Genomic DNA, 27,339 nt, shown 5'->3' with positions numbered 1-27,339 from the left:
GATTCAAAAAGTAAGTTGCTGCATGGATGGGTCTGTGGAGCTGATTTTGCCATCTCCTATCAATGATGTCCCAAATAGGGGCATACTTCTCCTGCACTCCTGCATACTGGGCTCTAATGGCCTCCTTGGTCCTATCCATGCCCTCATATATGTAGCTCATAGAGGGCTTCTCCCCATCAGCAGTTCGTAGGAGAGATACAAGGGGCTCAGTGGCCTACATATAAAGTAAAACAAAAATTTGAGTCAAAACTTAAATATAGAATAATTCAATAATATAACTTAAGGTAAAACTAAATCATTAAAGTTTTAAACAATTAGCATAGTAAACTGTAAAATATTAAATGTTAAATTGCAATAAATTTATCTTAAGGATTTCTCTAGCAGGTTTCCAAAAACCATCATCATCAAATATGCAATCCACCACATCTATCCCTGCAGTGGTCGTAGCATAGGAAGATGAAATCCACTCCCGTCCAACAAACATGCTCCTCAAATCATCCCTTGATGTCAACAAGGATTGCAAGGTGATGAAATTCGAGGCAAACCTTGTGATCCTTGGACGAGCTAACTCTTTGTGCTAAGGACAAATGAATGATTATAAATAAACTTTCATATGTTTTTTGCCCTTTCCACACATGACTTGACCTAGTCAAGTTTGCCAATTTCCTTCAACATGAGGTCAATGCAGTGTGCCGCACAAGGGGACCAAAATATGGTGGGGTGCCTCTCCATCAAAAGTTTACCTACAACAATTTTAAGTTAATTAGAAATTCAAATTTCAAACATGTTAACTTGGGAAACTTAGAAATTCTAAGTTAGAATTAGAAAAAGTTCAAAATTCAAATAAATTTATTTTCAAAACTTGAAAAGTTAAAAGTTTACTTGCAGCAACATAACTTGCTGCATTATCCGTCAACACTTGCACCACATGTTGTTCTGCCACCTCTGCTATAACTTCCTCAATAACCTCACATAAGTATGTGGCGTTTTTTACATGAGCAGAAGCATCAATGGATTTGAGGAACATGGTATATCCTACAAGTAAGAAAACAACGAATTATAATTAGTATTAGCAATCAACAAATCAAAATTTGAAATAGTCAATCACGATTCAAAATTATTTATGTAGGAAAGTAGAATGATCAATCACCTCCATAGGATACAAGAAAATTGAGGAGTGTTCTTCCCCTCCTATCTGTCCAACCATCAGTCATGATGGTGCAACCCTTTTCGATCCACTCCTTTCTGTTGTCCTCAAGCTCATGCCTCATATCCTCAACCATTTCATCCAGGAGGTAGCCACTCAACTTAGCCTCAGTTGGGGCTTTAAACCCCGGACCACAAATGGCAATTGCATCTATCATGTTCTGCCAATAAGGAGCCCTGTCACAAATATATAATGATATTGATTAGAAATTTAGATGTCAAAAACTCAAATCATAAAACAAGTAGATATAATTAAAGTTTTACTTTTACTTTTAACTTTAACTTTAAAGATAACAAAGAAAAGAGAATCAATTACTTGGCTGCAATAAATGGAATGTCACAAAAGTACTAGAATTTGCAAATCTCTTTTTTGGCAGCATCATGAATCTCCTTGTTCAAACCCATGCCCTCAAGCGTGGGTTGGGAGCCAAGAGTAGTGCGGGGCACAAAGTAACTATCCATTTTGTTTTTTCGCACTCTAGGCCGCAATAGGTTGGTGTTGGACTTTGTCTCAGTATAAGACCGACTACCACTAACACTCGCATGAGCACTAGCACTAGGATGAAAAGGAGGCCTCGAAGAACCCTCTCCAACACAACCTACGGATGCGGAAGTTGATGCAGATGCAGATGTAGATGCGGTTGCGGATGTGGGAGCACGGGAGCCAATACCTCTTAACCCTTCAAGTTGCATTTTCCTATTCAACTTGTCTTGTTCAATTTTTTCTAATGCCACTAAACAAGTGTGTTTTGCCTCAGTAGTTTGATGAGTGCAAACTGTGACATCATGGCTAGGTATGCCAGCAATGTGGTATTTCAATCTATACATACCTCCCAAATTTATTTTTTCTTTGCAAAATATACATTTTGTTCGATATTTGGTTCTCCCAGAAAACTCTTCATTATATTTTCAGCATTCATCTTTTTTACCCATTGTGGAAATTGGAAAATGAAAGCAAAGGGCTGCTGTAATAAAAAATTCATGTAAAATATCAAAGATTGCAACTAATAAGCAAAAACTACAAGACAACAAACCCTAGTTTGCAATTTAGTAGAAATAAAAAACATTAAAGATTTGCAAATGAACATTAAAAAAATTTAACAAAAAATGCATAATACACTAACATGCAAAAAAAAAATCAGCACTTACCTCTTGCAAATGAGTTGAGGAGTGTTGATATTGACTCCTTAATGCTCCCAATGCAATTTATGGCCTCCCCAGATGAACTTTTGATCTCTTTGGTGCTCTTCCTTCTTGCCGGTTGGAAACCTATGGATTTTCTTTTCTCTTCTTCTCTCTCACTCTTCCTCTCTTCTACTCATGCTAAGCAACTAGGAGGCTCTTTAGGGTTATAACAAAGAGGAAAGACAAATTAGAAAGCAAATAAAAGGTGTGTTTTTTTTTTAAAGTCCAACTTTTTATGCATGCTGGTGCGGCCAATTTTTGGAGATACCTAATGGTGATTTTGGCAATTTTTGCCATGAATTGCCGATTTGGGCGATTCACAAGAAAAAATTGCCGCTAGCGATTTCCGATCCCAAAAAAATCGGGAGTCATGAATCTTATCGCCAAATCGGCGATTTCGGTGATTTCAAGGCGATTTTTGGAACTATGCTTTTTATATTGTTTTACATCTTTTCAATTATTGTATGTATAGTATATATATATACACATCACCACCCGACATCACCAAATTTAGGCTCTTTGCCCTCCATATTGGTAACCCATTTCGATTTCCCCCCATCCCCTTTTGGTGCAACATGGCTATTTTTGGTGTTTAGGGTGAGTCTTTTGGTTTCATCCTCCAATTTCTATGTAAGGAGATGAATCTCACTGTAATCAGTAGATATCTGATAGAATAATAATCTTTTGTGTTACTTTTGTTTTTATAACATGGTATTAGAATAGATTGCAAGGAAAAAGGTTTGAACTGCATTGTTTATATGAGCTTACAATTCGTTAGTTGTTGCTGATAGAACAGAACCCAAGCTTTATTTTTGAGGATGCATATGTAAATCATTTTTATACAATAAGTGATAGCAAACTGGAAGTTTTTGTATTCCCTGTTAATATATAATAGCTTTGTTGCATTATTTGTCACTGGGATGAGTTGTTCTAAATTAATCAAATAATGTCTTATGTCATTTGTGTGTTGAATATGTTTTTGGGTAATATTATATGTTTTAAGCATAATGTCCTGGTATAAGAATCTTGTAGCAGCCATTTCAACTTTGATTATCTGAATTTATATGATCTTTGATATACAGTATGGCGATTCAGGAACATGGTTTGTCGCAGGCAATACTTGATAGCCTTTCTCAGGTTATAGAAGTCAAACCTAATGAAATTCAGGTATTAGCATGCTCTTTAATCTATTTTTAAGTTTAACAGATTAATAAGGTGGGAGTTTGCTTCTTTAGTTCCTAATAGGGAATCACAGATTTTTATGGAAAATTCAATATATTTACATATATGCCCCCTTTGGTCATCTAATGGGTGTCATAGTTGCATAGATGAGGGCTACACTTTGCTATCTTTCATTTCTTCATAAGCTGGGTTCTTCAATAATTTTGTGTTGACCTTTGTGCCTATTTATTCTTTGTTTCTTTAATAAAGGTACAAATCAGAGCTAATTGTTTTGTACAGGCAAGATATGAATATCTCACTCAAGAAAATGAACATTCTGAACTTGAAGGGAAGGTATCTGGTGCTGACAATATAGCTTCTGACTATATATTCCTCGGGAAAGACCTTGATGCAGCTATGGATTCCTTTGAAAATCTATTTTGTCGTCGTTGCTTGGTAAGATGTCAAGCAGTGAGATTGACATTTACATTGTATCTTGGTGTTAGTTGTTACTTATAAGTCTTATGTTTTTTTGTCTTATGCTTGCAATATGATAGATATTGTAGTATTCTTCTGCAAGAAGTTCTAATAACTCTGGCTGCGATTTTTGTAGGTCTTTGACTGTCGTTTGCATGGTTGTTCTCAAGATCTTGTTTACCCTGTAAGATATAAGTTTATCCTTTGTTTTCAAAGGTAATTGTCTTGGAATTTTTAATTATCATGAGAGTGATTTAGAAATTATTCTTTGTAGACTGAAAAACAACCTACATGGACACCACCTGAAGAACAAAATAGCATCCCATGCAGTACCCACTGCTACAGACTGGTATTTTACACACTTGTTCTAATTTTGATTTCAGTGTTGTCTTTGGTTCGGTAATGCTTAACTGTGATTTTCATACCCATAAACATTTTGTGTAACATTTAGTTAAGTTCTATAGTTTTGTGTAAGTGTTTTTTAATTGAGATATGTGCATAAACATGTTCTAAACTTCTACTCTATTAATCAGGTGACAAAAATGGAAGAAATAAGTAGCCCAAATTCACTTGCTGATATTGACGACACAAAAAATATCCTTCCCACAAGCAAGGATCGAAATAAGTTGAGCTCAAGAAAGAAGGCTTTAGCCACTGTAGGTGCAAAAGCACCAAAGTCTCTCAAGAGTGAGAGTGAATGCGTGGATGAAAAGCCAATTGCAGATAGCAATAAAGGAGATCTCGATTCAGCAAAAGATCATTCCGATTCTCAGCATTCTGAAATGTCACTAAAAAAGAAGCATGAAAAAAAAGTTGGAGGAAGTTCAAAGAAAAACAATAAAAGGGTTGCTGAAAGAGTTTTAGTCTCTATGAGGAAGCGACAGAAAAGAATGGTCACAGAGACCAGTACCATTGCTAGTGGAGTTGTTTCTTCGCCAGGCATTCATCTTAGATCAAACACAGGAAAAGCTGTTGATAAACAAGCTAAGGCATTACAGAAGAAAAACAAGAATTCTGTAGAAAAGAAGTCTTTGAGGAAGAGAAGTTCAAATAAGAAAAGTGACTCCAATGCAGATGACATTATTAAGCCGGAGGATGATACACAACCTATAACCCATGACGACTTTGAGGAAACAGAAGAACAGGGAGTGTCCTGTAAACAGGAAGAAAGAAATGATATTGTTGTTAAGCAAGAAGATTGTGGTTGGAGTTCTGTAGAGAAGGGACTATATGCAAAAGGTGTGGAGATATTTGGCAGGAATAGGTAATCACAATTTGTTTCAATATTTCTACTTCATTTTTAATATGATGTGAATGCATATTGTTTACTTATGAATCATAGCATTTTGAGATATTGATATAAGAAACAGCAAATAGATGATTGGAGGGGTGGACTTATATTTGAACCACTTCATTATGTAGTTTTCTCTTCATCTGATGTAGTGATAACAACCATTAAATTGTATATAGGTTCATGTTTTATTTCCTTTATTCTGTCATCTTTATAAAGATTAATGTATTGAAAATGTACTTGGATTACAAAACTTATGCTTTATTTGTTATTTAATGAATATAGATGGGTGGGACAAGATTGAACAGTTTTTTTTTCTTTTGGGAACTATTCCACTACTGATAATTTCTTTTTGCAATGTTTTTTGTGTTATTCAAATTGCTGATAAATTGTTTGAACATCCTTTTTTTTTAATCTTGTTATAGCAGGAGACATTTGATTATACATCTCATCTACTGTTTTTCTTGTTATTTCATAGCTTCCTTCAAAATGTTTCAGTATTACCTTTTAAGTGCCTTGTAGCATATGACCGGTACTTGTTATCAGGAATGTTGTAAAATAATGCAGTTAAGGTTTGGATTGAATGTTTTTTATTATCTTGCTCATTGGCAGTTGAGATTGTTTCACATTTATTGAAACATGCTTGAGTACCCATTGCCATACTTTCTCGATGTTTTCAAACATCCTCTCATGATTGTAAATTTATATTAACACAGCTCAACAATCTTATTGCCTCAACTTCAGTTTCCATGAATTATGCCTTTATATTCCCATGGCATTTATTTTTCCGATAAAATTAAGTATTATTATTGTTGTATTGCTGCTGCTGTTGTTTTCATAAGCTCCTTTTGTAGTGTCTTTTGTTAATGGCCTTGTTGGAACATTCAAATTAAAGGAACATATAAACAATCTTGTATGCTAGAAAGAAAACCTTCCTAGCACCTACATACTTTTGTGGCATAAAGGATGTTTAAAATTTTATATTGCTTTTTAATATGAATCCTCTACTTTTTTAATGAATATTTGGTGTCATTTTCTCTTGTGATATTTGGTTGTTTCATTCACATTTGCAATACATTTTGAAAAAGTAAGAACAATACTTTTTCTTGAGAGCACATAGCTGTTTGAGCTATTTACCCAGTGGTGTGCAGTTCAAGAAATATAAAATCATTTTATAATTTTTAGAAGATTGAAAAATTAACCAATCAGCAAAGCATGAAATAAGGAACTAAGTGATTGGTCACTTAGTTTGGGTTGTTAGGATGGAGGGATCTGGTTCCCCTTTCACTGCATATATGTTATATTTTCTTGGGTTGTCCTTTAAGCGTTTTTGTTTTTGTAATCTTTCTGCCAGCAGCATGCAGAGTATTTACCGATTTAGGCGTGAAAGATGGGAAAATAGTGTAACCTTAATTTTTTTCTCTTTCATGCATTTATGTCAAAGTGCTTTATCTACTTCATTTTCCCTTGATTTTCAGCAGCTCTCAGTTGCATTTTGTTTCATAGAGGCGTTTTCTTGAGAATTGGAATTCTGTTTCCTGCATTCTTACCATTTAGATTAAATTAGAAATCTATTATCAAAAATTAAATTAGCTATCCATGTTATTAGCTATATACAGTTAATCTTTTGCACATGTTATATTTTCAGGACTCTATATAGAGTAGCTTAATATGCATGCAGCTTTCCATCTTTTAGAAACTGAAATCTGTTTTTGTTTCTTGTGTAGCTGCCTTATATCAAGAAATTTGCTGAGTGGTCTCAAGACATGCTCAGAGATAGCAGAATACATCCGCTCCAATGAATTTCTAATACATGTAGTTGGGGATGGGCTCAATTCGCGATCAGATGGCAATGGGAAAGCTGATTGTGGCGATGCTATTGTATTTTCTCTTACACTATTCCTTTTCCTGTTCTTTTCTTGATAATACAAATTGGACACATGAATAAGGAATTTATAAGATACAAACATCTTACAGGGAACAGAAGCTCGAACAAGAACAAGGTTTTGGCGCAGAAGAGGGAGAGTTCGCAGACTAAAGTACACCTGGAAATCTGCTGTTCATCCTTCAATAAGAAAAAGAATTGCTGACAGTAAAGACCAACCTTGTAAGCAGTACACTCCTTGCAATTGTCAATCTACATGTGGGAAGCAGTGCCCCTGTCTACACAGCGGGACGTGTTGTGAAAAATATTGTGGGTAAGAGCCTGGGTCTTGCATCCATATTTTTGTTTTTATTTTCTAATACATTACATTGAGTTTTGCTAAGATATGAAGACAGAAACTGCTAGTTAATTTTACACTACTACCTTTTGACTTTTAGCCAAGAATCCAACCATCTTTCGTCGGCTCCATTGAACCTCTTTTTATCCATTTCTAAACTACATTGTACTAATTTTGTTAGGATATGGTGTTATGTAAAAATTTTTAAGCCATCATTCCAGTTTACAATAGTTCTTTGCTAGCCACACAATCAATTTTTAGAGTTCAATTGAGTAGCTAAATAAACAAAGTCAAATTCAGTGCCACTTAAACCAATCTGTAGTTTATAATCATTTATTGCAGTGTGTTATGATTGGTCTGTTAGTGGTTATAGAATTCTTTCAATATTTGTCCTACTTTGCAGCTAGGATATAGCTTGTTGTACAGTTATGATAAAAGTAGTTTGAATTTGTGTTGGCAGATCCAGTTCCAAATGAGATTGTAGGCATCACTTTGCTTCTATGAAAAATAACAGTTGGAAGACTAACACGAACTGTATTTTTCTAGGTTGTTTCTGTAAAAAAATTATCAACTACATTTCCCTGCTACAGTTATTTAGGTGAAAGTAATCATGTAGTATGACATATTTTATGCTATCATTTGATTTCTTGGTTGTATTTGCAGGTGCTCCAAAGGTTGTAAAAATCGTTTTCGGGGTTGCCATTGTGCAAAGAGCCAATGTCGAAGTCGGCAATGCCCATGCTTTGCTGCTGGTCGTGAATGTGACCCTGACGTTTGTCGAAATTGTTGGGTTGGGTAAGACAAAATACTAATTATTACTCTCACTTAACCTTATATCGTCCTTTCTATTTTTTACGTTGTGTTTTCACTACTGTAGAACATTGCAAATGCAATAGGAATTGAACTTTTGACTTGAAAATGTTGGATTTTTTGTTGTTGAGATTTCTTTGATGCATTTGGTTAGGAGTTGATGTTTGTGGTAGGCATTATGTTTAAAGAGTTCTCTAATCTCTACATATTGATTTTGATCATATTTTCATCAAGCATAAACGTTGTGAAAATTGTTCACTGTTAGCAATTTGATTCATTTAGTGCCGCTGGAGTTTGTTAGTAATCAACTTCATATAAACTCTAAATTTGTGTTTGTTTTCATGTTGGTATTTTATTCCCGTGTATTTTAAAAAAACTGCTTTGCTCATAATTTCTTGTGCAATTACAAAATTCTGGCTAGAACTTGTAAGCTTTTGTAGTTTCCTGTGCCAGTTCATTTGCCCTTAGACAAAATTGTTCCGAATTTCAGCAACAATGCATAAACCTATGACAAAATACAAGTAGTAAATTTGCAATATTGAATTTACTGAGGTTTGCAACATGGATATGTTGACAAATTTTCTCAAAAAGAAATGACGGATTCTTTAAATAAATTTTCTTACATATTATGATTGTTCCACGATGTAAACAACGACCTAGTAAATACAAATGGCTAACCAATACAATAGCATGGCTCTTCATACATGTAACAATGCCTATATTTACTGCTCCAGAACTATAGAAGGTTGGTTTTGCTTAAAATTTGAGCTCGTAGTAAACTAGCTGTCACAAAAATTGCTGAAGATGTAAACTAGGTTATGTAACCAAACTTGACCCTCATGCTCAATTGATTCTCCTTTATTATGAATCATTGCCCTTTTAGCCTCACATGCCCTATTTGGTTCCAATAAAATGTGCCACGGCATCAACATACATTACATGTTTTTGGAGGCATTCAGCTTTACTAAACATTAAGTTTTGAATAGAAGCCAAGCAGCCAGCAAAACCAACCAAAATATGCGTTCGAACTGGTATGGCCAGCACTCTAAGGCCCATAAAAAAATGTGAGTACTCTGGCTGACAAAACGTATATTATCTGAAAGCTCTTATGCGAGCATTCATATATTTGATCAATCTCATCAAAATAATATTCGGTTAAAACATTTGGGGTTTGATAGTTAGTGAAATAATATTTTGATGTATGTAATACCAATTTGTTCAATCTGTTGGAACTCATCCTTTGGTTTGAAAATGAATCCGATTCAGTCTCTTGAACAATCAAGGGTTTTATTAAATGTTCAGCATGTGCTTTGTCTCCTGAAAACTCTCTTTTCTAACTGTCTTTTGGTACAATAAAATAGTTTATTTGTGTCCTTTCGCTTTTCATAAAAAAAGTGACTTTAGATTCCTTTTAAATAATCAAACATTACTTTTTTCAACAATTCAATTTTTTTGATTTAATTATTTACTACAAATCCATCCAAAGTGAGTGGGAATTATCTGAACTGACTAAATATGAATTTTTACCAACCCAAAATAATCAAGTTCTTAGAATATCTTTTTATTTTTATTTTAATCATTGCTTTATTAAATAACAACCTTCTTAAAGAGTGTAGACAGAGCTCCCAGAATGCTGAAACTGGGTGCAGAAATCACCATTGTACCCATTTTGGATTTTTCAACTCACTGCCATGGTCAAAATTTCTTTCTGATAATGTTAGCACTCTCCAAGAAGTTTGAACTTTCCAAGGATGTTGCAATCAACTGAGAAGGGACACTACAACTTTTTCCCTATATTTTGTGCTTTGGTAGTGGAATTTGGTGTCTAAATGCAATTCTGCATACAAGCACCTAACCTTAAACTTTTTTGTGCTTCCACTTTTGTAATAAAATTTATCTTCATTTGTTTCTTTGATACAATTACACCTTTATTTTATAGATTTTTGTTTAATTATCACAATTCTGTCCTTCAGAGTAGCTTTTAAATATTTTCCTTTTTCGAGACTTTTCATTCCAAATTAATCATGCTCGTCATAAATAATTCATTTGATTGTATGGAATGGCTGAATACATTTTGATATGCTTTTACTTTTGTATCACATAATCTTTGATGCTTTTGTATTATTGACTGGTATACCTGAAATTTTTCCTTATATTATTTAGTTGTGGAGATGGCTCATTGGGAGGTCCACCACCAAGAGGTGATAATTATGAATGCAGAAATATGAAACTTCTCCTAAAGCAGCAGCAAAGAGTAAGAATTGTTTCCTCATTTTGTATATCTTCTGAATTTGCTATTGTTATCTACATGGAAAACTAAAACATTCCCCCAACATTTCTTAAGGCTGTTTGTCATTGGTTTATTTCATGCTTCTAGCTTAGCTTTTGTAATGTTTATAATCATTTGAATCTGTAATGACCCTGGTCAAATTTGATTGAAAACTTTTGATTTTTGGCCTTGGAAATTTTGTCAAACACTTAACATACAAGGGTCATATGACTGATATAACATTTCAGTTTGCTTTAATGACTCTTTTCTTCAATTAGCATCAATGAGAATGCTTGCAAGAAGACTCAAAATTGACTAAATAAAGACCTAACATGAATGTGCAACTTATTTTGACAATATTCAACTCATATATGTGACTAAAACTACTTGCAATATGCAGCTACAACAACTAGTAATTATGACAAACACTTTGGATGCAACCTATGATGGCATTAATGCACTTACAGCCAAGTGGCATTAATACAAACACTTGATATGCAAAATTATAACATTATTTTTGCCAAAAAGAGAACTTACAGCCAATTGACATTTTGTCAAACAATTGGCATGCAAACTAATAAGCTGATCATGAATGATAAAATCATATTCAATTACAACTATATCAAACCAGCAACTTATGTCTCCTTTATTGCACATTTAATGTCAACTACAATGCTAGTATGAAATGGCCAAAACTCTTGGCATTACAACATATGCAAACTATAATTTTATGAATACAAATGCAGCCTTAGTATGAAATTTAAAATGCAATATATATGCAACAATTGACTTGAGAAACCTGGTACACAAATTGTGGAAGAGCTGGAGAATTGATTGTAACACATGTTGATGATGAAGACCCCTCCAAATGAAGAAATCGACTCCCTTGAAGTGTCGCCCCTATTCTTGCCTGGCAATATTTTAGATAAATAAATGCAAACTCTAGGCTCCTCGAATTTGTTCTTGAAATGATTGTCTCGGTGATAGCAATTAAATGCAACAATCTAGAACCATAGGATGCTTCAATGATGAGCTATAAACCAAAATGTCTTGCCAACGGTGCCCTTTCTGTGGTATATCAGACCACTGAAATTATTTACCAGCAATCTGAGAGCTACTCCAAAATATGCCAAAAATTGCCAAGCTCTCCCCAAGATGAATGCTCAAATACCCACAAAGAAACAATACCCGAATGAGGCCATACAAGTAAAAATCTGAATATGATATGCAAAATTGTCCTCCATTAAAATCTGAAAAAGACTGGTAACTATAACAGCAATGTGTAATAAATGAAATCGACCCAATGATGAAATTCCAAAGCTCCAAAATGCCTCCAAAATCTGCAATAGATTTCCTCAAATCGCTACTACCAAAATTTGACCAAGGGCCATGAAAATTTGCTTTGAAGTACAAGTAGAAAGTCTGAAGCAACTTCTTCAATTTTGCAATAATTCAAGTGATATTTCACACCCTCAAAATTGCTCACCAATTGAGAGTTTTCGTTCTCAATGGCCAAAGACAACTACAAAAACCCTAGGCTCCACAACCATCAAACATCAACATCAACATCAACAACAACAAATCCGCCTGTCGAGAATAAAGCCCAGGATGCCTATTTATTCTTTTTTCTCCACTTTCTCCAGAAACTTCTAGAACATTATTTTATTAAGTGACTTTATAAAATATTTTATAACTCAAGTCACTTTATTAAATTAATTAAATATAAAATTACCTTTTAATATTTATTTATTTGATAATTTTATAAATAATTAACTTAATACCACTTATTTATTTAATTAAAATAATTAATTAGTCATCCTCATAAAATATTCATTATTTTGGACAACTTAATTAATTAAATTAATTAAATCAAATTACCTCTAAAACAAGGACATTACAGAATCATTGCCGTTCTGATAAGTAAATAAACAATTACCCATGAGTCTGGTTTGTCATTTTAGTATCTAAAATTTGTAGCAATTTTTTCTAGTTTTTACTGTAACTAAAGTTAGTTCTTACCTAAATAATAAGGCTTCTGCCGTAATAAAATTTGTTAGCTGTTGCTATCATTTTACAACTCATGCACAAACATGGCATTCACAAATCGAGTTTCTCTATCTTGAAAATGGGTGAAGACAGTCTCTTCTCTCATTATTTTTAACACATTAGCTTTATGTCAATGTTAGGCATAAAGATTTCTAACCAGTTAAGGCACCCTACTTTGGAGTTTTAAGGACAAGCTCATTTTAGGATATAGTTCAGAACCATAGATCACCACTTTGAGCTATCATCTATGGTAGGTGTATATTTTGCAACTAACAGTTTATGCAATTTCAATCACAAAATAGGGTTACCAGCCACAAATTATGAGACAAATTCTCTCCTACTTTAAAGGGAAGGCTTTCCCTTCTCATCGTTCCTTAGATCAACTCAAGGTAAGCAAGAAGTTAAAAGATATTATAAAGGGGTGTCACTGATATTCTTTCCTCTTATTTCAAGAAAGAGTCCACTTACTCGTGGAACGAGCATTGGGCAAGATTAATCTCTATATCTACACTTCTGTCTGACAGTCGGGAATAGTGATACCGATACTAAACACCGACTCATGGGCTGATTGAAAGCGTATTGGCTTAGATCGATGTCTACTTTTTCTAATCTATAAGAATGGCTATGAAGCTCACAGACTGCTATGCAATTCTTTTAAGGGTAATCTCTACCATTGGGGTGCACATACTTCTAGAAGTAGATGATAAGCTATAATTCTAATAAATCACATGAATATAAGATAGTAATATAAATCACAGTCTCAACTTCTAGTTTATACTACCACAATCACTTCCAATCATTGCTTTAAATTCAATTACTTCTTTTACTCACTTTTGTTCTAAAGCACATACACGATTAAACTTAGATAAAAGACAATAAACTCAAATTGCATTCTCTACTTCTAATTTGATTCTACTACATTTGTTTCTAGACACAACTTCGAAACAAAATGCTCCCTTTGCATTCACTTTTCTTTCTAATTGGTACTAAACAATCACAATTGTGCTTGCACGAGTTTGGGAGAGCTCTTATGCATATAAAAAAGATGATTTTTACTATGAGGGGCACTCCTTTATATGGGCAAAGGAGGAGAAAAAGGTGGGAGGAACACAATCACCTTAACTAGGTTAAAATATTAAAGAAGAATTATTGGATTATATGACTAAAGGTCAGTATAATTGGATTACATGCAATCTATCATCTAAAACTACAAAGTTGAAAATGCTAAAAAAAAACTAAAAGAAAATGTTGGAGATCGTTGAATCAATTGCAAAGATTGTCAACCAACGCTTTATATTTGGCAATGTATCATAGACCATCGGAAAATTCAGAATTTTCATTTTTTGTGAAATGGCATCAACGTTGATTGCATTTGTGTAACATGTTTTGACAATTCAATAGTTCTTTGCAATGGAATCCCATAGGTGTTTCGCTGTAAACTTGTATGTCACAACTTGGTTCATTGTATGTGCTCCAAATTCTCTGAGTCGAATTCAGCACTGACCCTATCAGTGAATTCTGAAGTCATGTCCTCTTCTGCTAATAGGTTTTCATCCTGGATGAGTACTTTGCATCCCATTAGCTTCAGATCACCCATGATCTCAATTTCCAGTATTTGGCAGCCTGCATGGGCTTCTCGTACCTTTGTTAGCATTCTTTTCATTACTTGCGCCTTGCGATCCATGAATCCTTGATATTCATAGAACATGTCCATAGATGGAATGATGTATATGTGATTAAAACATCCAAATCAGCTTCTAGCATTTTGTCCCATGTGCTTATATCTTCGTTCAAGGTGTTTGTTTCTTGATTGGAAAGAAGCAAGCATCTCATGAAGCCTTCCCTCAATACCTATGGTACGTTCAAGTATTCTTAGTGCATCTTCTTATTGATTGGACTCCCTTTGTGATGATTTCCTTGAACCAGGCCTTAGCCACTTCAGCCCTCCGATTCACTAGATCTGAAGGTGATGCAGTGATTGTGAGTTATGAAGATTGGTGGCCAATGATCTTTTGAAGGCGACGATTCTCCAACTTTAGATGAGTGTTCTTTTCGCCTTCATCACTTTTCTTTGACAAGGTAGAGATTGCATCTGGGGTGTCTCGTTGACACCCCAACTATCATTGTTTTCAAAGTTCAATTTTAGTGAACTTGTAATCAAAACGATTAAGCTCTTTGGCTGGCTTATCCACGATAGGTTTTGCAATCTTAACGTATTTAGTTTACCATGTGGGCAAGCTGAAACTTTCATCCATTGAAACTGGTATGGTGGGTATGACAAACATCGATCCTAATGGTATCTTTGTTGTCATAATGTATGCCTGTGTTTGGACATTTGTAACCATGGGTGTTCTCCAGGATGACTTTGTCATGAACATCTCGAACCCTGCAATTGAGGTATCAAGTTGGGAAACTTGCCCCTCTGGTATGGCCAAAGAGGAAGACAAAGCTTTAAAGAAGTTGTACAAGCTTTCACATTGCTCTTAGGTAAGAAGAGGGGCAAAGAAGACATATTCACCTCTGAAATAGGAATGGTAGGTGTAAATACTCTGGAAAATGAATCCACATCATTGTCAATGGCAAACAAGAGTGGTTCCTATTGGGCAGACGACTCTTGGTTGCTTGGCGGTTGTGGAGGACATATGATTATTACTTCTTCCTTATCTGGTTCTTGGGCTTGGAGAGATGCTTGAGAAGAATGTGAGGGTGGAATTACAACTTTTCCTCCTTTGAGTTTCAATTTGAAACTCTTACTTGGCTTTTAGGCAATGAACCACCTTTCCTCTTTACCTCCATTCGAGATTTCCTTCTAATTGGTCCAAAATGACGCCAATCTATTCCATCTCTCAGCTTGACTCTCTTAAGACCTCTTCTTTTCAGCCATGTATTGGTATTCATCAAGATGGATTATAATTTATCGAAGATAGAAATTGCTTCTTTCTGCTGCTATTGGATGGGAATAGGGAGAAGTTTCTCTAGTTGGCTATTGTGGAATTCTTTGTCTAGAATCATGTGATCATCCTCAACTCCTTCTAGAATACGGATTAAGTCAAGATCAATGATTTGTTGAACAATGAGCTTGTAATGGTCCATCATGATGATATCTACCTTGCTGTGCAAATCTATTTGTGCATCTTGCATGCGAAGAACATGGGTGAATGCCCTCTTCAGTGTGGAATGCATGCCTCTGAAATCAAAGTCCCCCTTGCTTTGAATTTTTTCAATGTGATCAATTGAAGTTTAGGTTCCATGGCCTTAGCCTTATAAACTGAGGTAAGTGAAAACTTGCCTTGTTGCCAATTCCTTGTTGAAAAGACACTTGAAATGGCCATAGAATGCATCTTGCACCCTTCTTTAGTGATGTTTGCTCTACGTGAGAGTCAACTACTCATGATAACTCCAAACGGGAACTAGGGCTCAGTCTCCCTTGGTAGAGAATCCTAAAAAGGTTCCCATAGTCGTGGCAATGCAAACCAAATATGAGTTCATGTGAAATGAGAGGGAGCTCTTCACCTGAACTGATTGTTCACCTAATTCTGTGCTAATGATTTCACCCTAGTAGATGGGTTCTCTATACTCGAGAATTTGATATATAAATTTGTATATCTAGGTCTCAAAGTGATTGGATTCTTGGAGACCACAGACTCTTCTTAGAAGGGTGATCAGATCGTTGACCTCTTGGGAGAACACCGATTTGTGTATCCTCTTTGGCCATCTGGAGAAGTTCAACCACTTGTTGAGGTAATCAATTTTATTCTCACTCCACTATTGCAAGGAGTTTTCTTTTGTCAAATCCACATATTTTGGAATTTCAGAAACCTTGAATACCTTCTCAATTATATTTGGATGCGAGCTGAAAATGACCTTCCCATCTGCATCCTTTACTGTTTTGGATCTGACATCAAAATGATTGGCACATTCAAACAGGAACTCAAGTTTGAGGGCTGCCATATGAATGGTGGAGACCAAGTGGATGTGACTCCTTTTTATCTACAACATATCTTGGTTAGAAAACGTCTTGATCCTATGCAAGAAATTTGCTATGTCCATGTGACTAATCTCTGTATCCATGATTGCATCGAAAGAGGATGAAACATGGGACGGGGTTGCGTGTGCTAAATCCTTGTTGTATTGGTATTTCATTTTTCCTTTTCTTTTAGGTGTGGATTTTTGGGACATCTTGAGCTGTAACTTGAAAATTCCATAGAGTGAACACATCATCCGATAGGATTGGATCCATGAAAATTGTGGGGTTTTGAGTTTCAATGATAGATCTATGAAGGATAAGTGTATGGTTTAGATACTTATTGAACACTTTTGAAGGCTGGAAATGAATGAGACAACTTGTATTTTGGGCAAAAATGGCCACAATCAGGTTTAGGATGGTGGATTACATATATGCAAAATGGGGCTTTTGTTTTGGATGGCCAAGAACGCAAGTTCGAAGCATATGGATGTGTGCAAAATGAGAGTTTAGGTGTTTAAAGATGTGAGTTTTTATTAAAATTGGGTTGAGGAGATGCAATTACATGTGGTAAAAAAACTCATCATTTTTACTTACTGTAAAAATTTAATCAAGGATGCAATTACATATGTAAGAATATGCAGTTTCGATGTATTTGGATGATGGATTGAACATGAAAGATGCAAGCATCAAAATGCACTTGCATTCTTGAGGGAATGTCTCCAATTGTTCCTAATAAACAAACCAAAAACAAGCAACAAAGTATATACAATAACTAAAAGCAAAATAAAAACATACCTCTTTCCTTGACTCAAACTTTGATAAACTCCAAAACTTTACTTTGTTTGCAACTTCGTTTTTGAAATGGAAGACCTTTTGCATTTGCAAAAAATAAAAGTTCTAAACTTATTTAATTACCTGAAGCAAAAAACTAGGGCTGTATTCAAACAAATGGATGATAAAGATCCAAAGAATGCAAGAAATAAGCAAAATAAGCAAGAAATGCAAACAAAACTGGATTCTCACACTTACTTGGAGAGCAAAGAGCAAAATTTGGAAGAAGTTTAAATGAACTTGTTCTCTCCAAAATTGGGTTTAGCATGGTGTTTGCATGTAATGACCAAATGCTTTTGAAAGATTCAAACCTTAGCTTCAAATCGTGGTTTTAGATGCAAATGCATGTGCAGGATGTTGCAAATGCATTCCTAAGTGCAGATCTTCATGAGTTATTGTAATGTCCCTTCTTCTTGTGTTGCGAATTTTTGATCCTTGGGTTAAAATTGCACATGTTTCAATAAGTTTCCCATACATAGTTACTTATGATTCCCATTCTTTCCTGTTGCTACTAACTGTTGATGATTGTTTGACATTTATCTTCCTTAAACTAATCACAATGATGAAAAAAATTAGACCACTAATGATATTCATATCCTCCTTACATATTTATATATTTGTTATTTTATTTATGAATGATCTTTTTGTATATATTATCCTTCTCTAAGCCTTCCCTCTAACTTTGTTTCTTATTTGCTCATATGAGACATTATCCATTTATAATTATTACACATTCATATTTCAACATTTCTTCTTATATCACACACCCGATAATTTGTGTCTCTTCCTTACTAAATCGCACAACCTTCAATACTAATTCATGCATGCTATGTTAATAATATCAGGAAGTTCATCCTTATGAAATTGTATCTCCTGGAATATTGCTATTTCTGATTATCTTTCTTGATTTCTATTATGCGAATATTGATGACAAATATTGATGATGAGTCACAGGTTTGTATGCACAGGTGATAATTGTTGATCTTCAATTCTTGATGTAATCCTCTTTCACAATCATGTTGATCTCTGTTGACACCTTGCCTTTGATATTGATAATAATTTTTCATAGCTATTGAACCAGTGACTTTATCAATGATATTTGATAATGATATTCTCTTTGGTCAAATATCAATCTCCACATTCTGTATCTTGGTTGATTATTTCCCACCCTCAATTGGAGCCGTTGATATCATTACTCCTCCCTTCCCTATAAAACTTTTGGTTAAATAATATTTCTTAGTAATACTGGCTTTCCCTATATGTACTTTTAAAGATAGTAAAAATTGATTGATGCTATTCATATCGCTCCTATTAGTATTGCATTTGTCATTTGGAATTACTTGTGTTATATAGTTAATTCACTGTCACTGGCTTATTCTGTCTCTTAAGTGATAACCCTTAACATCCTCTTGTTCTTCCTTATGATCATGTGGCCTGTCACATAAGTATGCAGTCTCCTTCGTTGATGGATAGTTGGCTACACTATTATCTTCAGTCGCTGTGCAAAACTGGCTTGTAAATCTCCCATGTTTTATCCTTGACACCGATTAAGGCTGATATTTTCCTTTTCTTTCATCCCTTACTTTATTTTCCTTATATAATAGGTTTATATTATTATCCCAAGAGACATGATCAATAGAAGTATATTAGTTTTATAATTATCTAACTATAATCATAACTATATTGATTATGTTCTTTGATTAATAAGATATTATATTTCTTTATTTATTTATAATATTATACTAAATTATCTTGTATTATTTAATAATAAATTATTAATATAATTTATTATTAAATTAGTTTGTTTATTTATTATTAAATTCTATTAGCGAAATAGGGGACATGGCAGTTATCTGCATTCCTAAGATACAAACGATTGTCACCAACCCATATAATGAAACTTTTTACTGAAGGTTCTCATCAGCTTTTTTTCATGTAGCCCGGGATGCATGATCTTCACGTTAGCTTATATTTGTGTCCCTATATATCACTGTCAAAGAAGGCCTGCGTTAGTAGGGTACCATTTTCTCCTTTATGAAAATTGACAATTGTATCCCCCTACTTACATTAAGGGTGAGTTTTGAATTCAATTTTATTAGGTTCTCACCCTTCTAACATATATATACTGTTCTGATATAAGGCAACAGTATATCACTTAGCTTATATTTGTGTCCCTATATATCACTGTCAAAGAAGGCCTGCGTTACTAGGGTACCATTTTCTCCTTTATGAAAATTGACAATTGTATCCCCCTACTTACGTTAAGGGTGAGTTTTGAATTCAATTTTATTAGGTTCTCACCCTTCTAACATTTATATACTGTTCTGATATAAGGCAACAAAACACCTTATATAATATATGCTTTATAAGTGAATCCTATATGATCTACTACTATTAAATTATTAATAATTTTTTAAAGGGGTTTATTGAAAAGGTGTGAATAGTGAAGCCATCCTTCTTCCTATATTTAGGTTCTCCTTCATTTGAGAGTGTAAATTTGGAGCATTGTGGCTATTATATCACTACACATATTAAGGTATTATGGGCTATGTGAAAGGAAACTTATCACTAGGCTTGGTCTATTTATGATAGACCATATTTTGTAAGCGTTTAATAAATTATGTTTTATGAAAAAATTTATCCCAGAGTTTTTCGTATGTATATCTTGTATAATGGGTATATTTATGCATTTATGATTCTTTTTATTAATTTTGTATTTTGTTTAATTGATTAGTATCCTTAGTCCTTAAATCTGATATTTAACAGATTGAAAATGACCTAATGGATCCATTATCAATCAATGAACTTCTTGGGATAATTCATACAACAAAGAAGACCTAAAATTTCTTAAAAGCATTAAATTCTATGTTTATAGAAGCCTCCCATGTAAGATTTGATTTGACCCTATTGTATGTATTGGCATCAAATACCAGCTAAATATGCTTGCTCACCACCATCCACCATTTGTTTCCCTACCTATGTCAACAATACAATAGCTATGACAATTCATCCTTGTAGACATACATCACTGTTTAGCTCACTTCAGAAGGGTCATTGTCATCCTAATCCTCACGAGGTCCCCATTGATCTTCACTCGAATATTCATATATGTTATAAGCCTTCTATTATTTCCATAGAAAAACTTGATCAATAATCATGAAACTACCAATAGAATTGTTGATATCTTTAATATCACATGAGATCTCATGGGATACCTTCATGACTTTTTGCTACTTTCCATTGGCCTCCTCACATTATGCAGGCCATAGTACAGACAACGAGGACCCTTTCAAGTATCTAGAGTAGCACATACTTGGATTTTCTACCTTGGGAGATATCGTTATTCTTTGGGACTTAAATGCACGGACTAGAGATTTTAAGGTACCTCTCCACAGTTGCGAGTCAGATTTAGCTTGCACTACTGAGTCTAATCCTCACTTTGGGTTTCTAGTATTTTTCTAAGGACATCCAGGGATCTCTTAAGATACGAGTGTCATCTGTTGAAGTTATGTGAGTCTTCAAACATAGTTATCTTGAATGGGCTTTCTTGCTTTTCGAGCTTTGACCTTTTCACTTGTTGGCCCCACTGCGGCATCACAAGTGTTGTGGATTACACCATTTCCCTTGCCTCCCTCATTCCCTTGGTTAGCCACTTCACCATCTCCTGCCTCATTCTAGCTGACCATGCTCTCCTTAGCCTCACCATCCACAACTCTCCCCGCTCCCTCCCCTCCCTTCACCTCTACCTCCCTTCCTCTCAGGGCTCCATCGTTGACCTCCTACCCTACCTGTACCTCCCTGCGCTTCGCTAAGGGCAACCGTGGCCTCTTCCTCTTCCACTTTAGGCATCTCCTTCCCCAGGATCCCTTTAGTGACTTTGGGGAAGCCCTCCACATGTTTGATTCGCTTCTTGCCGCCTTATGGGATTTGACCTGTCTCTCTATTCTCAACGCACCTTCCCTACCTCCATAGCCCTTCGTACAGGCTCTCTTGTCCTATGAACCAATGGTTTGACAAGGATTGCAAGTCCTTTCACTGCTCAGTTTGCTCTGCCTTCTCCACTCGTACCCCCTCCTAAATACTCCATTGAGACTTGATTACCATTGCTTTCTTTACATAAGAAGCAATTGTTTACCCTGCTGCAACGTAGATCCCTTTGCACCTCTCTTCTGTAGTCCCCGAAGATCTAGTTTACCATGTTTCCTTGTCGTCGCCCTTTCTCCTACCCTCGACCATAGCTCCCTTGTCTTCCACTCCTCCACTCTTTATGAGATCCCTGGCCAACCACCCCTTTGCTCAACTGTCACCTCTTCACGTTCAACAACATTGCGAGGCAGTCAAATATATGAACAATTGCAGAATTGCGAACAAGGAGGGTTTCTAGGCAGAGCTCTTTAAACTTGGCATCATTGTTCTGGGGTCCTATCTCATAGTGCTCTTTAACAAAGCGGTTTGTGCAGGGTTTTTAGACTCTTGTTAGTGACACATCATCTACCTAATTCATAAGGTTTGGTCAACCTCAAACCTTGGCAACTATAGGACCACCATGATTGGGCATACATTTGCCAAGTTGTACGCCATAGTGCTAAATACTATCTTATTTAGAGAGCTTGACCGTTGACACTATCAAGCCAAAGGATAGGTAGGGTTCCAAATTGATTACCAGACCATGGATCACATTCTCACTTTTTAGGCTATCATTAAGGAGGCTAGGCACAGCTTGCCAAAAGTGTATTATCACTTCGTAGACTTTTGCAAAGCTTTTGACTTTGTCCTCAGGACAAACCTCTTTTAGAGGCTTAGGAGATTGGGATTTCAAAGGTCCTTCTGACAACTATCGTGAGATTATATGAGTGTGTGGTGGGTAGTTTCAAAACCATAAGGGGTTCTTTGACAGTATTTAGAGCATCATCGAGTGAAGCAGAGTTGGCCTCTCTCTCTCTCTCTCTCTCTCTCTCCTACTCTATTTGATATCTATATTAATGAGCTCAAGACCTTCCTTTGAGACTTCTCACTCCCTAGTGATGGTTTCCTTTTACACCAAGCCATGGTCTCCATTTTACTCTTTGCAGACGATGTTCTTCTTTTGGCTTCATCTCCTAAGGGACTCGAGCAAATCCTTGATGAGTTGGCCTCCTATGCTTCGCGATAGCTTGTGAACTTAGGCAAGACCTCAGTGATGGTCTTCTATCGCTTGAACATCTCACATATCCACTTGTACTTTCAAGGGAAGGAGATAGGAGATCACTTCCTCCTAGACTTATTTGGGGGTTAAATTTTATGAGCCCCGTTTTAGTCTGTGATCTACTATGCAACCTCGGGTCAACAAGGGGCTTGGCTCCCTTACGATGCTTGAGAGACAGTGATTCAGACATCACTTTCAAGATAGCGTGTCCAAGATTCCCCTCTTGGACTTTTTGGTCAAATCGACAATCCTCTATGATTCCATTGTGTGGGATTCTCTGCTTGAGTAAGACTTGGCTTCTGTGGAGTGGGTTTAGACCCTCCTTCGACATATTATCAAGTGTCATCGGTCCAGCCCCCTTGGTATCATCTTAGTGGAGTTTGATGCTCATCTCTTCACGATCAAGACCATCTTCGATCTTGTTTGGTTCCTCCACCGATTGCAAGGTTTTATTGACTCCTCCAACAGTCACTATGAATATTCATATTTTGCTTATTGCTCTTCTGAGACGATCATTGGCTCCAGTCCTACTGGCAGGGATCGTTGTTGGTTCGCTTGGGTTTCTACTTTTCTTGGCTCGATTGGGATCTCGTTGGACCATCTCCACCTCTTTTAATTCTCTCTAGATGCCCCTACTCACCTCTTGCCCTCTCAAGATGAGTTGAACGAGCACATCAGGACTGACGTTTATAGACAGTACATTATCATGATTAGTGCAACGCTTTCAGGGACCTTCGCCCGAGGATGGCTTTTTATGCAAAGCACTTCATTGATATCTAGGATGCATTATTGTGTGTCCTTAGTACATCTCCCGCTATTGGACTCATGCCCTCTGCATCCCCTTAGGTTCTTTTTTGGGTGGGCTCTCATCGGCTATGAATCTAGATTGACCATCAAATTGATAGGGAGGAGAGGTTCTGTCGTCCTTGCTAGGTTGGGGAGGCAAAAATAGAGGTCCACTTTATTTTCTATTGCCTATTCAGAGAGTGCACATCCCTCTCGACCTTCTTCAGGTTCACAAATCAGCGGTGCCTTGCTCTTTATCTTCAAGAGGCCTTATGGCTTCATTATCACATCTTGTAGCCTCAACCATCTTTGACTTTTCCTATCAACCAGCTCATCACCTCTTTCTTCTCCCTTGGATCCCAAGCCCAGGAAACAAAACGAGCTCTTTGTCATTCTCTGGTTCACACTAGGTCTTTGAGACCTCGCAAAGAATATATCCAACATCACCTGACTCCTAACAGGTCTTCAAGATGGCTTGGGACCCACTCTCACCCAGGGCATTACACCTCAATTCTTGACTACTTCTCGCATGTAAGGAGTAGTTAGGTGGTTTGTACTTTGGTTCTTTGTCTTCTGCTTTCTTGTGTTGTTCTTTTTATAGAGACTGTTTGGTGCTCCTGGTGATGGTGGTTTCCTCTGGTATGGGCTTCCATCCTTTAGATCTCCATGGTCTCTTATTGGACACCAATAAATTTATCTTATCTCGTTACAACAGCTCTATTTCTCTTTCAGCCGGATTTATTGCAAAGTAAATACAATTCATAAACATAAAACTCACTTGACATTAGTTGCTTGCTTGACCATTGGGCACTAGTTAACGACATAAAATGTTGTATTCACAATTGCTACACAATTTTGATTTGGCATATCAATGCACTGTGCATTTGGCCATTTCCATGGCCCACAGCCCTCATTTCCATTATCCCATTTTTCCGTGGAGTGTAGAATATCATTCTCTTAGAACTTTTGGAATTGGTGAAGACAAACTTACCTTAAATATCAAACCTAATGTTCTGTTTATATGTTTGTTTTTCTACTGAAGTTTTGAATGCTAGACAGGGAAAAACCTTCTGAGTTGTTTTTCAGAAAATGCACCCACATTTTCTTAGAAAATTTATCAATTGTTCAAAAATATTTAGGGCAGGACCTCATGTGACTGCTTAGCTTATTATAGCTACCAGCCACTGTTCAATTTATTTAGTTATTATTTGTGATGTTGGTGGTTTTGTGAACATATAATTTTTCTGACTTGTTTTTAAGCAGACAATTTAAATGCATAATTTTTAACATTTATAATAATGTCAGCAATTACAATGTGATGATAAAATATAGAAAACAAATGTTAAAAGAGAGGGAAAAAACTTAATGAAGTCACTTGGCTGTTTATTTTCCGCGCCCCTTTTTCCTTGCAGCTTGTTTCCAATTTCACAACTATTAATAGCTGCTCCATTAGAGAAAGGTTCCAATTTATTTTTTCCGGGAATTAAAAATTTGTATGAGATCACTTTAACTGCTTAAATTTAAGCAGAAATTAGACTTAAGCAGTTGCATAAAGACATAGGTTAGACTCCAGACACTGTGTGGCCTAGTAGATTTAGATCATAATGTCTTTTCTTTGATTAAAAAGTTCCTATTAGCTATGTCATAAAGGTTACATTCTGCTTTTGTTTATTTAAATTTTTTTGAAAGTTTTAAATTTTACGTTAGTATTAAAATTTCAGTTAATGCAAGGTTAAAGAATCTAGGAGTAGTCTGTTTGCACTGTTGATTTTAACTTATAGCTATCAATTTCGAACAAAATTTAACGTGCAGGTACTGCTTGGAAGGTCTGACGTTTCTGGATGGGGAGCCTTTTTGAAGGTGCCTTTGATTTTATATTTATCGTGCTCATAAGTTGTCAAATATATGCTAATTATATTTTAAGCCTTTTATTCCAACACCATGTTTCAGAATTCTGTCAACAAGCATGACTATCTTGGGGAGTATACTGGTGAGCTGATATCACATCGAGAAGCAGACAAGCGAGGAAAGATTTATGATAGAGAAAACTCCTCCTTTCTTTTCAACCTGAATGATCAGGCAAGCAGTAGTTTTTATACTTACATAAGAGAGATATAATGCTTCAGTGCCTCATCTTTATGACAGATAGCTAACCATACGCCATTAGTAGATGTTCATCTCTACATTTATATTTATGCAATAATGTTGCTTTTAATTTCTGCTTTTATGCATTTGCTTTCTCAATTCAAAAGTTTAATAAATGATTTGGATAAACTATTTGGTAAATTTCAGTATGTTCTTGATGCATACCGTAAGGGAGACAAGTTGAAGTTCGCAAATCATTCTCCCACCCCAAATTGTTATGCGAAGGTACACTGAACTCTTGTTTGGGAATAGACCAAGCTAATTATTTTTAAGGTGGCTTGTTAATTGAGTTTTTGGCCTCTGGTTTGACCCCTGAGCAATCTTTTGGCAGGTGATTATGGTTGCTGGTGATCATAGAGTTGGTATATTTGCGAAGGAACGTATACAAGGAGGTGAAGAACTCTTTTATGATTATAGGTATGAGCCAGACAGAGCACCAGTGTGGGCAAGAAAACCAGAATGTCCAAATTCAAGGAGGGAAGAAACATCCACTTCACATGGTAGGGCTAAAAAAGTAGCTTGATATTTTTTTTGAATGACAGTTATTCTAATATTCTGTGAACTAATTGTAGACAAGCATCAGAAGTCACCATTAATATTTCATTGGAGGTGAAGTGCCTTCTCTAATTGTAACATTGATTTTCTCTGAGGGAAAATTCTATTCTAATTTGTAATCACATTGGGCCTGGATTTGGCGGCTATTTTACCAAAAAATGATTGGGAGAGCAATGCATTGAAGATGGGCATTGTGTAGTCTTTTTCAGGCAACTGGTCTTATTTTTGTAGATTCCCGTCTGCAAACAAAAAAGATCACCCTATTCCAAAAAAACTGTGTTTAGGTAGAAAGTTGAAGATTATTGCAGAAGGTTGGGGACGCACAGCCAAGCTGTGGACCTTTGTTATTTAGTCTCGGTGAATTCTTGTTCAAAGCAGTTCCAGGCATTTTTTTCCCAAAGATTATGGGAGACTAACTTTTCTAGATTTTAAAAGAATAGATTTCACCTGCTGAACAAACTTCTTTGTAGCTACTCAATTTTTTAAATGAACATTTTCATTACTACACAGTTTTGAGGTTCTGGAAATTGAGATGGATTTTCAGATGATTTGTATAAGTTTGCACTCTGTAAACTCGAACTTGCACTGTCAAATCTACACTTTATGATATAAATTGACTTTATGTTCTTGTTTAACACGGGGTTCTGTAGAATGCTTATGCCTAGGGGCTTCAATTTATATGTTTTCTGTTATGTTTCTTAATTGCAGACCTGGTATGGGCAAAAGCCTACAATACAATGGTAACTTGTGAGCCTCTCATGTGGGAGGTCTTGGGTTCAAATTCGCTTAACACATAAAATAATTAATAACAATAATTAATTTAGGCTTCGGCCGTTTACTGATCCAAAAAAAAGAAAAAAGAAAAAAAAGACCTGGTGTGAATCCCAGAAGTGCCAAGTGTTATGTCCTTTGTAGCATAGTTCACTTGATTTCTTTAAACAATTCAGGTAGCTTCTGTAACTAGCTCAGCCAGTTGAGTGGATTAAAATAATGGACACAAGAATTGCCCTGATATTTGAATCTCCTTATGATCAGGGCATTCCACATAATTATTGAGCTTTTTTTAGAATAGCTTCTGAAAATTGCTTAAATAAAAGTTACCATGCAGTTTTTTAAAGTGCTTTTTGTGGACGGAAATGATATCGTTACGCACTGGGAGCTTATCTATAAAATCTCTAAATAAAAATTGGTGGACTGTCTTGA

At 35.6% G+C, this 27,339-nt stretch overlaps 1 protein-coding gene across 6 annotated transcripts in view; it reads left to right on the top strand.

Moving 5' to 3' along the window:
• LOC149565695 (histone-lysine N-methyltransferase CLF-like) overlaps positions 1-26,771 on the top strand; it is a 162,769-nt gene extending 135,998 nt beyond the window's left edge. For all 6 annotated transcript variants that reach the window (XM_089819193.1, XM_089819191.1, XM_089819195.1 and 3 more), the window contains exons 7-19: positions 3,474-3,558; positions 3,853-4,008; positions 4,166-4,213; positions 4,304-4,378; positions 4,563-5,293; positions 7,048-7,201; positions 7,298-7,518; positions 8,206-8,337; positions 10,516-10,606; positions 25,249-25,296; positions 25,387-25,515; positions 25,729-25,806; positions 25,913-26,771. In XM_089819193.1, the coding sequence (XP_089675319.1) occupies positions 3,474-3,558; positions 3,853-4,008; positions 4,166-4,213; positions 4,304-4,378; positions 4,563-5,293; positions 7,048-7,201; positions 7,298-7,518; positions 8,206-8,337; positions 10,516-10,606; positions 25,249-25,296; positions 25,387-25,515; positions 25,729-25,806; positions 25,913-26,104 (2,140 nt within the window). In that variant the 3' untranslated portion in view covers positions 26,105-26,771. The remainder of the gene's footprint in view (positions 1-3,473; positions 3,559-3,852; positions 4,009-4,165; positions 4,214-4,303; positions 4,379-4,562; positions 5,294-7,047; positions 7,202-7,297; positions 7,519-8,205; positions 8,338-10,515; positions 10,607-25,248; positions 25,297-25,386; positions 25,516-25,728; positions 25,807-25,912) is intronic.
• Positions 26,772-27,339: the final 568 nt, after the last annotated feature.

Source organism: Cupressus sempervirens, chromosome 3 (assembly GCF_028749045.1).
Source record: "Cupressus sempervirens isolate cs-2001-9-10 chromosome 3, ASM2874904v1, whole genome shotgun sequence".
NCBI classification, from domain to species: Eukaryota; Viridiplantae; Streptophyta; class Pinopsida; order Cupressales; family Cupressaceae; genus Cupressus; species Cupressus sempervirens.
Note: the sequence above shows the minus strand (reverse complement) of the source record. Positions and strands in the feature narration are given on the sequence as shown.